Source organism: Haematobia irritans, chromosome 4 (assembly GCF_050003625.1).
Source record: "Haematobia irritans isolate KBUSLIRL chromosome 4, ASM5000362v1, whole genome shotgun sequence".
In the NCBI taxonomy this organism is placed as follows: Eukaryota; Metazoa; Arthropoda; class Insecta; order Diptera; family Muscidae; genus Haematobia; species Haematobia irritans.
In genome coordinates, this window is record NC_134400.1 from 186,130,857 (window position 1) to 186,145,224 (window position 14,368).

The 14,368-nt window shown below is 37.4% G+C and overlaps 1 protein-coding gene across 6 annotated transcripts in view; it reads right to left on the bottom strand.

The window, feature by feature from the left end:
- Positions 1-594: 594 nt before the first annotated feature.
- Positions 595-14,368, bottom strand: part of LOC142236622 (lactosylceramide 1,3-N-acetyl-beta-D-glucosaminyltransferase A-like) — a 39,580-nt gene continuing 25,806 nt past the window's right edge. For 5 of the 6 annotated variants that reach the window (XR_012722124.1, XR_012722122.1, XR_012722123.1 and 2 more), the window contains one exon: positions 595-3,180. Coding sequence is in view for 1 of the 6 variants with exons in the window: in XM_075307852.1 (XP_075163967.1) it covers positions 3,176-3,180 (5 nt within the window). In the remaining 5 variants the exon portion in view is untranslated. The remainder of the gene's footprint in view (positions 3,181-14,368) is intronic. The other variant, XR_012722121.1, reaches the window with a different exon arrangement.

Sequence of the window (14,368 nt, forward strand, 5' to 3'; positions counted from 1 at the left end):
TTGTGCAAAATTTTAAGCAAATTAGGGTAAAACTCTGGCTTCTGGGGCCATATAAGTCCATATCGGGCGAAATATATATATGGGAGCTATATCTAAATATGAACCGATTTCAATAAAATTTGGCACACTTGACTATAGTACTAATTGTTCTTCTTGTGCAAAATTTTAAGCAAATTAGGGTAAAACTCTGGCTTCTGGGGCCATATAAGTCCATATCGGGCGAAATATATATATGGGAGCTATATCTAAATCTGAACCGATTTCTTCCAAAATCAATAGGGTTCTATTCTGAGACAAAACACATACCTGTGTCAAATTTGAAGTCGATTGGACTAAAACTGCGACCTAGACTTTGATTATAAAAATGTGTTCACGGACAGACGGTCATGGCTATATCGACTCAGGAGCCCACCCTGAGCATTTTTGCCAAAGACACCATGTGTCTATCTCGTCTCCTTCTGAGTGTTGCAAACATATGCACTAACTTATAATACCCTGTTCCACAGTGTGGCGCAGGGTATAATAACGATTAAAAAATATTTTTTTTTTTGATAGCACTTATAACCGTTACGGTCCCTGATAAAAAAAAATCAATTTAAATTTTTGTAATATATTTATTGTTTATTTATTTTCTGCATATTATAAAATATTAAATTGAATTCGCATAATTTTGTCTATATCTAATAAAAAAATCTACATATAATGTAGTTAGAGTGGAGCATAAAAATCTGCTAAAACAGCAACGGGGATATTGGATGGCAGGAATATACACAAAAATATATATGTAAGGTTATTGTAAATACTAGAGGTCTGCATCGAATAACTTTTCACTACATGTATGCAATTCGCTGTCGAATATAGTACATACACTGTCTTTCTCTCAGAGCGCAAGTTGTGAAGTGTAGAGAACACTTGCTTGTCAAATACCACCAAGTACTTATCCGAAACAATATGTGTTCCGAAAAAAAGGAACAATAAAAATGTAAGTACTTGAGAAAAAGTACAACATGGATTCTCTTCACTTCACGTGGTACCACAAGTATTTCTCAGTTATGTGCGAAGCAAAACTTTCCATTATTATTAATCATAGATATGTATGTCACATATTTCATATATTTATGTATGTCACACACCTTAACGTTTGCCGTTCTTTATATCAATCCGAAAACATATATTATGGAGAGTAACTGTTTTCTTGTATTTCTGAAACTGAACGTGGTACATGGAGTACTCTATGAAGTTTTGTTCTCGCAACATACTTGACGTGATCACTCTGAGTACACTTCAATAAGAGAGAAAGAGGAATATGTGTTTGTTGGTAGTGAAGACATCAGAGTAGCAACAAGAAGTTACTCGTGGTTTTTGGTGAGTTAACTCCAGACACCTTCTTACTTGCCAAAAATATTTTAAAACAACAAAGTAAAAGAGAATTGAAAATAAATGAAATTTTATGCTGACGATATGTCTGCTGAATTAAGCGCGTGGAACTTCCGTTCCCATAAAACAGCAATAGTTAGCTGCAACGATTTCCCGGAATAAGATGAGGTGATCATGGCGAAACACAACATAAGTTAGCTGCATTGGATTCCTGGAATTACATCAGGTGATTGTTGGCAAGTGCATAGTTTTAAGCACTTATGAAATTGTAGCAATTATTGAAATCAGTTCTACTTTTGAGTTTAATAAATAAAGACGGAGTTCGCTCCAAATAAAAAAAGATTGATTCTTTTTTTTTAATAAAAATTAAACAAAAAAAGTTAATTGGTGTTCATTAAAATGTGTACCAATTGTTTTGCCACTCTCTCAAATAGATGTACTCATTTAGCAAGTACACGTGTACTCTGCATTTACAAATGGAATTGTGCAGACCTCTAGTAAATACTTTAGGTAAGATTTTAAAACCTATACGAATTTTCGAATTTTTGCTCGCTGTACTCCGAGAAGGAATATGATCACCTTCTAGAGCTAAATGTTATTTTTGGAAATATGTAAGATGTTTGTCGCAACCATTTTATTTTCTCAAACATAATGTATCTGATTTCGACAACAATTTTATGTTTGACGCTTAAAAAAATAAAATAAATTTGTGGCAAAAATCTTCTATGTTTCCCACAAAATGAAAATGTAGGAGGTAAATCACATTTCTTCTTTGCGTGTAGACCCCGAAATACAAAACTACAACAGCAGATAAAGACTGCTGTTTTTAGCAGACTTTTTTCTATGAGTTTATAGATTTTATATTTTAAAAAATTTGCTTAATATATTGAAAGTATGTGCATTAAATCTGTGCCTGTATAATTAAATGTCTTAAAATGTTTTCTTTATTTCTAACTAATTTCTATTCTAGTTACAATTTTATTGTTATTTTATATTAATCTACAATTAATCTAATATGGAAATAAATTTATTATTTTGCATTTACAAAACTTTTTTTTTTAATTATTTCATAACAGTTTTAGTTAATCTTATGAGGTTTGGTATTACATAAGATGTTTTTTATTCCCATTTAGTTTAGACAGTGAGCAATAATTGTAAAATTTTGAATTAATAAATGTATGCGAACTTATAATGAAAATTACTAACATAAAATATATGGCTTTGCCAAAACAAAAAACTTAAATTAAAAAACACAAACATAATTTAATTTTTTTTAATTTAAAAATGTATGCAAATTTTTGATAAATGAAAAATATAAAATATAGGTCTTTGCAATGCAAAAAAAAAAATACTTATATCTACAACAATTTATTTAAATTTTGGTGTGATTTCCTAAAGTAAAAAATCCAATTAAAATATGTTGTATATTATTTTTAAAAATGTCATTTATGTAAGTGATTTTTGATGAGTATAATAAATATAAGTCTTTTCAAGATATGAGGTTAATGGATTTGGAAAAAAATATAAGGAACTAGAAGAAATACATCCGAACTAATATTAATAGATAAATGTTTTTTTTTTTTGTTTTAAAATTGTAATGTCTTTGTTTTAATATTTGACTAATTTGAAATTAAAAAATAATAATAATAATAATAAAAATAAAAAAACGGTACATACTTTTATTCACTAAAAATCCAAACTATGGACTTTTGATCGATTTGATTTTGCAATTACCAAGTATGACAAATACATGGAAAGCTGTTGCCAATTGAAATCCATTCAGTTTTGTTTGAAATGACTACACTGAAAAAATAATGAACCCACCAGGGAGATAATTTTTGGTTAATTTTTAGAAAATTTTGAATATTTTCAGAAAATTTTAACTAAACATTATTACAAACGCTGGCGCATCACGCCGATATCACAAAAATAAGTAAATATTTTTCGACAAATTCAAGAAAGTTTATTAGACATAATTGATTTTTTTTTTTCACTTGTTAAAGAAAGTGGTGTAGTTTGAAGGAAAATATTGGAGTTCAAAATTGCAAAAATGTCTTTAGTGACATACGAAGTTCATGATGGGTGCATTTGTAGTAAAAGGTACAAATTTAAATAAATAATGGACTATTTTGTGAGAAGTACGAATTTAGTAAATCTTTATGCTTAATTTGTGTATAATTTTTTCCCGTTTTTTAGTTAATTTAACTAATGTACACAAAAAAATTATTTGCGTAAAGGAAACTTTCTCCAACCATAATAATTCCATGAACTAAAATAAAGGTAAATTGGCTTTAGTGAAATAGAGAGTTCACTTTTTGTTTGCTTTAACTATTACTTTAAATCGACAATCATATTGTTTGCAGTGTTGATTGTTTTTTTTTTAGATGAATTACTTTTTTGCTGTTATTATCGACTTTTTATTTTGAGTGTGCCATCCAGAAAATTGAACCCAGCATGAAAGAAAATGTAGGTTTATATTAGAAAAGTTGTACTGAAATATTTTAGTAATTGGCACATGATACAAATAAATTAATAATTTTTGTGAAAAGGTGAGTATTAAGTTCGAGTTTAGCCGCTAAAATCGCTAAAGTGAAAACTATATCAGTAAGAAAAAGGAATAAAATTATACATATTTGTTGCAAATGTTATTATAACATGATGGGGAATAGCCCAAAGCAAATTTTGAAAAAGTTTGTATACCTTAAAATGGATTATTAATGAAAAGTAATCGTGAAAAAAATGACGATTTTAGCTGCTAAAGGTGGGTATTAAGTTCGAGTTTAGCCGCTAAAATCGTCATTTTTTCACGATTACTTTTCTTTAATAATCCATTTTAAGGAATACAAACTTTGTGAAAAGTTGATTTGGGATATTCCCCATCAAGTTATAATGAAATCTGCAACAAATATGTATAATTTTATAACTTTTTTTACTGATTTAGTTTTCACTTTAGTGAAAATTAGCGGCTAAACTCGAACTTAATACTCACCTTAAACTCGAACTACCTAAATAGATGAAAATGTATTAAAAATAATCTTTTTTTTTTGTTTAATAAAATTTCATATCTTTGAAAGAAAGAATGAAATTAAAAATTATTAAAATATCTTTAGCGCTATATGAAGTTCTAGACGGACACAATTTAAGAAAAATTTACTCATTCGAGGGAAACTTATGAACTCAGTTTCAGCAAACTTTACCCATTTTAGGAAAATATGATCTATTTTCATAATTTTTTTTCTCATTTTTAGTTCACGTCATTAAAATAAGAAAAAAATTCTCTCATTTGAAAAAAAAAATTTAACTAAAACCATCTTATTCATCACGAACACGAAAATAACGTTAAATCGACAATAAAAAATTTCGCTGTCTGTTTTCTGGTAATAGATAATTTTCTAAGTCTAAGGCGATTATGTTTGGCTCTTCGGACCATAGTTTTCCCGATTTAAATGTTTCTCTAGGAGGTGAGAATATTCAGTTTGTGGACAGACATAAATGTCTTGGTGTGGTGTTTGATTCTTCTCTTAATTTTAAACATCACATTGATGCTGTATGTGGTCGTGTTTGGAGTGGTTTGAGAAGGTTGTACTCAACTAATATTTACTTGCCCAGATCCGTGAGACGTGGGATAGCTTATAGTATGCTGATGTCTCTGGTTATGTATGGTCTCGAAGTGTACTCTGGTACCATTGAAAGGTATATGTTCTCTATAAAAAGACTTGTGAATTCCATTGTCCGTTTTGTGTATAGGGTTCGAAGGTATGACAACATCTCTTGTCATGTGAAGGACTTCTTGGGATGTAGTTTTGAGGACTTTGTGAGATATCATATGCTATATAGCTTTTATAAAATAGTTAGGGATGGTAGACCTCACGAACTGTGTAGGACTTTTGTGTTTAGTAGGTCAACACGTAATCCGCAGATTTGTGTGCCACTCATTCGTAATTCGGTGTTTATGAGGTCATTTGTTGTCAGGATTGCCAGGTGTTGGAATTTTCTGCCATTTAACCTACGTATTTTCTCCTATAGTAATAATGTGTTTCGTCGTAAAATCTTGTATCATTTTTATAATTATTCCGATCCTTAGGTTTGCTATATAGTCATTCGCAATTTCTGATGGTTTACATCTTATTATAATCATTATATAGAATGGTCTTATTAATGTATGATTGCCACTACCTGAACTGGACTTCGTAATTAACGTCTGTTTATCATATTTTACTTTGTTTTTATGGTTGGGGACCATTAAATTGAATTATTTTTGTATTATATAAGTTTTTATTATTATTTAGGTTAAAATATATTATCATTGAATGTGACATATTGTTGCTCAGGATTTATATGCTATGTAATACAGTTTTTTTGGCCATACGGCTTTTTGTATTATATATGTTCAATAAATAAAAATAAATAAATAAAATAAAATAAATAATTTGTATTATGTTGGAATTAGTAAAATATTTTTTTAATTTTACTAATATAAACTTACATTTTCTTTCAGGCTGGTTTCACTTTTTACTTGGGTGGATCATAAAGATTTACTAAATTCGTTTCTTCTACAAATTAGTTTAAAATCTTTTAAAATTTGTAAATTTTACCATGAATGCGCCCATCTTGAATTTCGTATGGTACTAAAGATAATTTTGCAATTTAGAACTCCAATTTTTTGCCTTCAAAATATGAAAATGGAAAATGAAAAGTAAGTTCAGCGGTGCATTATCCCACCACAACAATGCTGGTGACATTTCTGAAAGTGTTTCAAAGCTTCTCTAAGTGGTTTCACTGCAATGTGGAATGCCGTTCGGACTCGGCTATCAAAAAAGTAGGTCCCTTGTCATTGAGCTTATCATGGAATCGGGCAGCACTCAGTGATTGGAGAGAAGTTCACCACTGCGGTATTACAATTGACTGAATAGTCTAAGTGAGCCATATACATCGGGCTGCCACCTAAGCTAACCTAATATACGCCGTACATCAGAATCCTATGGTGGTGGGTATAAAAAACAAGGGCAAGTAAAATAATAAAATTTTCCAAAAAATGTTTGAAAAGTGTACCGATGGGGATAACTAAAAAAATTAGAAAACAAATTTTAAAAAATGGAACTAAAACGAAATTATTGATTTTTTTCGTAATAAAAAATACGTTAATTTTTGACAATTAAATTTTTTTTCTGTGTACTCCGCCGTGTAGGCCTAAGGGCATGGCACATCCCTTTGTCATATTGACCCCATAGATTAGATTTGATTATTTCACTCCACGTTGATCAGCTGTTTGACACTATCAAAAGCCACTCTCTGAGAGAAGTTTAGAGAGAAAGCAAATGTGAAATGTGTTTTGAATTTCATAGATGCTAATATGACAGACGTTTTAAGCTAAATTTATTCACAAAATTTGAAAAAGAACTAGTTTGGTTTAGAAAATATAACTACAGTGAACGGTTTTACCCAAGCCTAATGCATCGGCATCTGAACCCTTTAAGCATTACAACGGTAATGGGTTATCATATTTTCGCTCACCTTGTAATGTAGATTGCGAAGTACTTGACTGTCTATGGCACGCCAACGTAAAAGTAATACGGAAAATTGGTCTGGGTAGGATGCAATCGATTTGAAGTTGAGATACTCAAAAATCTTTTTTGGGTTTTTGGAAAAAAAAGTATATCCGCCTCTATACAACACAATATGGGTTTCTACCATACAAATACACTAAATTATTGTCGTTTTACATTTAAAGACTAGAATTTATTTATGTGTGAATTATGGTAACAATAAATTTCTTCAAAAAAATAAAAAAGGAAGAAGAAAAAAAGAAACATACAATAGAAATGTACAAGTGGCAAGCATCTTACCGATTTATGTTTTTGTAATTTAATCATTGCTGAGTAGATAGAAAGAGAGAGAGAGAGAAAGAGAGCACCAAAACTAATGTGCAAATGAGATGAGAGTCTTTAATACTTATGCTCTATGTGAATATGTGTAAATGTCGTTTTGCTTAACAGTACCAAAAAAACAATTGCATTAAATATTTCTATACATACTTGTAAATTTACTTGTAATTTATAAACTAAAATACTCGCTTAATGTAAAGATACTTCAAGAGAAGCTATCTTTATATATTATGTTAACAGAAAAAAAAAACTTACAACATATTGAGTGAGTGCGTGGATTTCAAAATTTGTGCCAGGTATGGACAAACAGGATAGCATCTTATCCCCTTCCACCTATTGCCAATGTTTGATTGACAAATATTAAACTATGCAACAAAACATTTTCTCCCAGGTATCAAAGGAGTTTTTCTAAGTTTCAATTTCTGACCTCAACAAAAAATCGAGAGTACGGTCCATATAATATAGGATTTGAAGAACGCGACTGCAACTCAAATGGTCCATCCGCTTAGTCCCATTTTTCTACACTCTTTCAAAAATTTCGGCGCAACGAATAAATGCTTCAATGTTTTCCAATGCGTCAATTGAAGCGGGCGTATCTATATAGACAATTGACCGGTCTCGAACGATCACCGAACTCGTCTCTCAATAATTGGCATTTTTTAGTAGACTGAATTGTATAATTTTGTTATAATTGGCCATGGGGCTTTAACCCTCTAATGCCCCAATTTTTTTGCCAGCTGATTAAATTTTCAATGTTAACGACACAAAAGCAAGAGAACTAAGCAAGAAAAAATTATACGGTAAAATTGAGCATATGCTGCAAAGCCTCTTGAATAGTTTCAAATAAGTTTTCTTTTCATTTTGCCCGTTTTTGTTGTCTTAAGGTGTGTTTTACTAAAAGCTTTTTTATTAAATGAAGCCCGCCTAAAGGCGGGCTTAGGCATAAGAGGGTTAAAATTACAAATAAAGTATGACTATATGTGGCACCGTCATGTTAAAACCACACCGTCTTGTTGACATTCTTGGAAAATTGGGGCTGCTAGGGTAAATCAAAGACAATACACAAAGGAAGATAGGAAATTGACTACTGAGGAGATCAAACCATTTACGGTTTTAGTTTAATAATTTTCGTTTATCGAACCAAATTAAAATGAAAATAAAAAAAGAAATTAAGAGCACGAAATAAATTTCCATAAGGGGAAAATGTATTTTTTTTTTGCTGTTGCCTAAAATTTAACATTGTTTCATTAAGAAAATTAAGTTTTTCATTTAACAAATAGAAACGAAAAAGAAATTTAAAAAATACAAACATGTATGGAACGAACATGGTAAATGCAACATTTTGTGTTCCCACCAAGCATGTTTTGGGGTTTGAAATGTTTTCCCTTTATAAACACTTCAAAACGAGTCGTTTTCGCCATACTAAAAAACAAGTTCAAAACACAAGTTTTCCTCCAAAACACGTCAATTTTAGAATGTAAACCCACCTTATTTGGAATATACCCCGAATAACATACCCCATTTAAAATATATGTCAAAATATTGAAATAAGTTTCATAGAAAAAAAATTAATAAACAAAAGTTTTTAAGAACATGGACATGTGAAAATAACATAAAAAACAATTTTCCCTTTGCGCTCGCGGTAATTATTTGGACATAGGTTGCATATATGTGAATTTCGAGTAAATGTGAATTTTTAGTTTCCATGGTAACTGTCAAACTAAAACATCTCAACCCGATGTGAACGGTGAAGTGTTTTGGAAAAACGAATGAGGAAAACGAGTCGGTGGGAACATAGCATATGACGCAAGCCAATTTCCTATCTTCCTAAAGTTGATTGTCTTTGGGGTATATAACACCCAGCCACCCATAACACCACGTTACCTGACCATCACCATCGCTCCGCCAAAAGTAGTATCTCAACTCACGGAACAACGCGCAATAGACGCTAACGAACCGAGCAGGATTCCAAATCCAACACAAAACCACCAACAATTAATCCCGAGGAAAACGCTCGACACCCTATCCCACCGCTGCGCACGAAGGCCTACTACAAGGAGCAGTGGAAATATCGCGAACTTTTACGAAAAACGAAGGTCCTTGCTCCGTATGTCTGGAGAGGTTAGCGTTGAAATCGTTAAGGGCTGCGCTTTTACAGGAGCGCGTCCGGTCGAACATTGAAGCACTGCCTTTCAAAAATTGCTCTGTACGTCTGGAGAGGTTGGCGTTGAAATCTCTAAGTACTGCGGATTTACTGGAGAAACGACCAGAGTGCCCTATCGACCGCGTTCGGTCGAACATTGAGAACATCTCCATCTCATCCGACAGTGATGAATGTCCCACGCCTACTCGACACCACCGTCATCATGCTTCGCCATTGGTTGCATCGCAGCCAACATCTCCACTATGGCTTCAAACTGCCGACAGCGATGAACGATATACTTCGCCCCGACCTCGACGGCATCCAGTCCGTCCCCTAATAGCATATCCTAAAAAACTAGCCACCCCGTTCTCCGCACGAATCGGACGAAACATGCTAAAGGGAATTCCTGGTGGATAATAACGTAAGAACCAGTCAAGATCCTCACTTTGTCCGAACCGGAGCATCAGATAATTATGTAGGACATTGCGGTGGACATAGTGGTAGGTTAGGTTAGGTGGCAGCCCGATGTATCAGGCTCACTTAGACTATTCAGTCCATTGTTGTTGTTGTTGTTGTAACAGTTTATTGTGATCTCATCCATTTCATGTTATACGCTTGGTACATCAGCTTGTTGGCAGATCAAGGAACTCTGCGACTAAGATGGGGTGTGTCCAGAGTGATCTGGTGGTAAGTCGGGTTGGTTTGGCTGGGCAAGAGAAAAGATGACGCGTGTCGTGTGGCCCTTGGTTGCAAATTGGACAAACGTCAGCTACGCTGCTATCAATCACCGATAAGTAGGAATTGAGGCGGCTGCACTTGCCTGATCTTAATTGGGCCAAAATTACCCTAGTCTGCCGTGGGAGGTCTCTTTCCTCCGATGCTATGGGCGGTGGTCGGACTCCAAGAACAGGATTAACCTTGTAGCTTCTCACCGCTTCAGCTACAGTATCCTCATGAATCCTGTTCAAACCTGCCTGGTACGCTGCTTGATCTAGAGGCTCTCTTTTATAGCGCTGGATCTCGCGCTCTAGATTATGTATATCAACCCTTACGTTCCTGGGTGGTGGTTGTGTATCCATAAGATGGTGGTTTGGATGATTACTGCGATAACAACCCAGGAGATACTGCTTTGACAGCATGTAGTTGTGTCTTCGCACAGGGATGATCTTTGTCTCCACATAAAGGTGATCCAGGGGTGTGCTGCGGAGACACCCAGTCGCAGTTCTAAGGGCAGCGTTCTGGCAGGTTTGTATGTTATTCCACTGCGTATCACTGGTCTGCGGTGTCCACACTGGCGCTGCATAGTTTACCACTGACCGGCCAATTGCCTTATAAGTAGTTAGCAAGGTTTCTTTGTCCGCACCCCAAGTACTGCCGGCTAGTGACTTGAGGACCTTGTTTCTACCACGGAGCTTATTACATATTGCAGTGGCATGGGCAGATGACCTAAAAAGGCTGTCGAATGTGACCCCAAGAATCTTGGGGTAATTTGTGGTCGGAATTATTACTCCATCGACTCTGATATTCAACTGCCTGCGCACTTCTGCCGTCCATGTAGTAAATAGTGTGGCTGAGGATTTGGTGGGGGATATCCTCAAGTTTCTCGCAGTGAAATAACTGGTAAGATTAGCTATGTAGACGTTCAACCGATCGCAAATGTCATCAACATTGGGCCCAGATGCCAAGATTGTACAGTCATCCGCATATGATACAATCTCGACGCCGTCAGGAGGGGGTGGAATCGAGGACATGTAGAGGTTAAACAGTGCCGGAGATATCACCCCACCTTGGGGAACTCCCTGTTTAACTCTACGCGGTCTTGACTTTCTGTCCCTGAATTCCACGTACGACTGGCGTCCACACATATAATTCAGCACCCAACGCTTCGCTCCTGCCGGTAGGGACGTATTCTCGATGTCCTCAAATAATGTGGCATGGTTGACCGTATCGAATGCTTTCGATAGGTCAAGCGCCACGAGGACCGTCCTGTGACACGGCCTGGGCTGGTTAAGTCCCTTATTAATATGTGTCGAAATGGCATGTAAGGCTGTTGTCGTACTATGTACCTTACGGAATCCATGTTGATGGTGGGCAGCTGGAAAATTCTCCACAAGGCTGGGGAGGAGTAATGCCTCAAGTGTCTTGGCTACTGGCGAGAGAAGGGATATCGGTCTGTACGATTCACCTTTGCTCGAATCTTTGCCCGGTTTCAGTAGTGGAATCACCCTTCCCATTTTCCAGACATCGGGTATAATGTGTGATTCCAAAGACAAATTGAGGAGTCTGGTCAGGTACTCAACTCCCAGTATTCCCAGATGCTTCAGCATTAGCATTGAAATTCCGTCAGGGCCCAGCGCCTTAGATGGTTTCGCGCTGTTGATGACATTGGTAACTTCGGCTGCAGTAAATTGTGGTGTGTCATCGGCTCGGAGACCACGTACACGACGGGTGGCTCTCCTTTTCGCTCTATCACTCTCGGGATGCTCGACAAACTGTCGGTTGAAGTATTTGGCGCACCTCTTCGGATCAGTCACAGTCACGTCGCCAAATGTGACTGAAATCCCATCATCCCTTGTGGAGGGGTTCGAGAGGGCTCTAACTGTTGACCACAATTTACCAGTTCCTGTTCCTAAGTTACATTGCTTCAGGTGCTCTAACCAAGTGTTCCGCTTGTGCTCGTCGACTATCTTACTAATCTCTAGATTTAGTTCTCTGATTCTAGGATCAGCAGGGTTAGCACGACGGCGTTCATCACGCTCGTCTGCGAGTCCCGCCGCTTCGGCTGGGAAGTTGGGCCTCACCTGGGCAATTCGACCAGCGGGTATGAAGCGAGCGGCTGCTGCGTTGATGATGTCCCGGAACTCCCTCTGGGCAACATGAACATGTGAGGGGGACGGGAGCTCACTGAAGCGGCGATCGGTGTATTCTCTGAAGCCTTCCCAGTTGGCTTTCTTTTGATTAATAAACGTCCGGCGTTCAGAGGTTATGAAATCGGAGGGTCGGTTGATGGTGAGAATTATGGGGAGGTGGTCCGAACCCAATGAAATGACGGGTTGCCAGGAGACGTCATTTATCAGACCAGGCGATGCTAACGATAAATCTGGCGAACTGCTGCAGTCACCCATAATTCTCGTGGGGGCCTCTTCGTTCACCGTGCAAAATGTGGAGTCGTCTATCTGCTCTGCCAAAGCTATGCCCCTCTGGTCATTACCCAGGAGAGAATGCCAAAGTTCATGGTGGGCATTAAAATCTCCTAGAACCAATCGGTTATGCCCGCTCAACAACCACTCAATGTTTGGGCTATAACCAGGAGCACAGCTACCAACCGGCGGTATGTACACATTGTATAGCTCTATCTCGGCAGCCCCACACTTAACTGCTACCCCCATACATTCCATGTACGGGTCATTAGTGTCTAGCACAAGCGTGATAGGTCTATACTGCACGGAACGGTGTAATATGAAAGCCAGGCCACCACCTCCATTTCTTGTGCGATCCTTCCGTAGGACATTGTACCCATCACAATGTCGTAGGCTGCAGGTGGGATTCAGCTTTGTTTCCTGGATCGCCGCGACCCTTATCCTTTTCCGATTCATAAAGTCTACGATCTCACTAATCTTACCACGGAGCCCGTTGCAATTAAATTGCAAAAATGATGCACTCTCCGGAACTGGTACAACAATATTCGGTGTAAGATGCTGCGGCGGAGAATATTGTTGTGCGGGAGAAGTCGGTGGGGTCACATAATCAGATGACCCACTGCTGCTGTCATTGGCACAGCATCCTGCCACGAAGTCAGTTTGACTATACTCCCGCAGCGATGTTAGGCCGGAGCAGTTCCGGAAGTGCACCCATTCCATGCACCGGTTACACCTCACCGAAACCGAGCGATGGTGAATTCGATTTCGGCAGACGGCACAGTACCATGGTCCGGGGTTTTCCTCTATCCCGGCTCGGACCAAAAGCAGGCGGAGAAGGCTCCCCGGGATGCACCTTCTCCAACACGAAAAAACGGACGAGACAACACGTACACTGAGGTGGCAGCCGCTGGCCGATAGCTGGTATCCATCGGGTCAATCCGGTGCGTAGAACCCGCCGCCGTGGGATTGCCAGTCCATTGTGATACCCATTGGTGAACTTCTCTCTTATTACTGAGTGCTGCCCGATTCCATGTTAAGCTCAATGACAAAGGACATCCTTTTTATAGCCGAGTCCGAACGGCGTTCCACATTGCAGTGAAGCCACTTAGAGAAGCTTTGAAACTCTCAGAAATGTCACCAGCATTCCTGAGGTGGGATAATCTACCCCTGAAAAACTTTTTGGTGTTCGGTCGAAGCAGGAATCGAACCCACGACCTTGTGTATGCAAGGCGGGCATGCTAACCATTGCACCACGGTGGACATAGTGGTATCGCCAGACACACTCCCAGAATTGCATGGTGCCATCCGACGAGTTCACTGCAGTCACGCCATTTTGTCCCAGTGTGCGGACTCGAATAACGCCGAGGATATAGGTTTGCGGGAGAATGCCCGACTAATCACGACTAGCGAAGAAAGGGCTAACAACCGACCAGCATCATTGAAGTACCACACTATGGTCCAAGCATTGAAGACATTTGTCGAGAGGGAACTCTCCGCTCTCCAACCCTTCGTCGACTTTGGATGCACCATACACCGACCACATCATCAATACACCAATCATAGCAGAAATATCAATATATAAGAAATACAGGATCCTAATGAATCGAAAGTCTAAATTGATCATTCAGAAACATCAACAGAGCCGAGGAGGGGGAGCAGTGTAACGGGGAAAGTCGGTGCCCTTGTTTTTCCCGTCGTTCTTTTATTGAATAGTTTTCTTTTTTTTGGTTGCAAAACAATGAAGAATTTCGTTCCTCTTACAAAGAGAATTCCTTCGGAATATTGTATCACTTAGATCTACCAAATATCAGCTATTTCGGTTC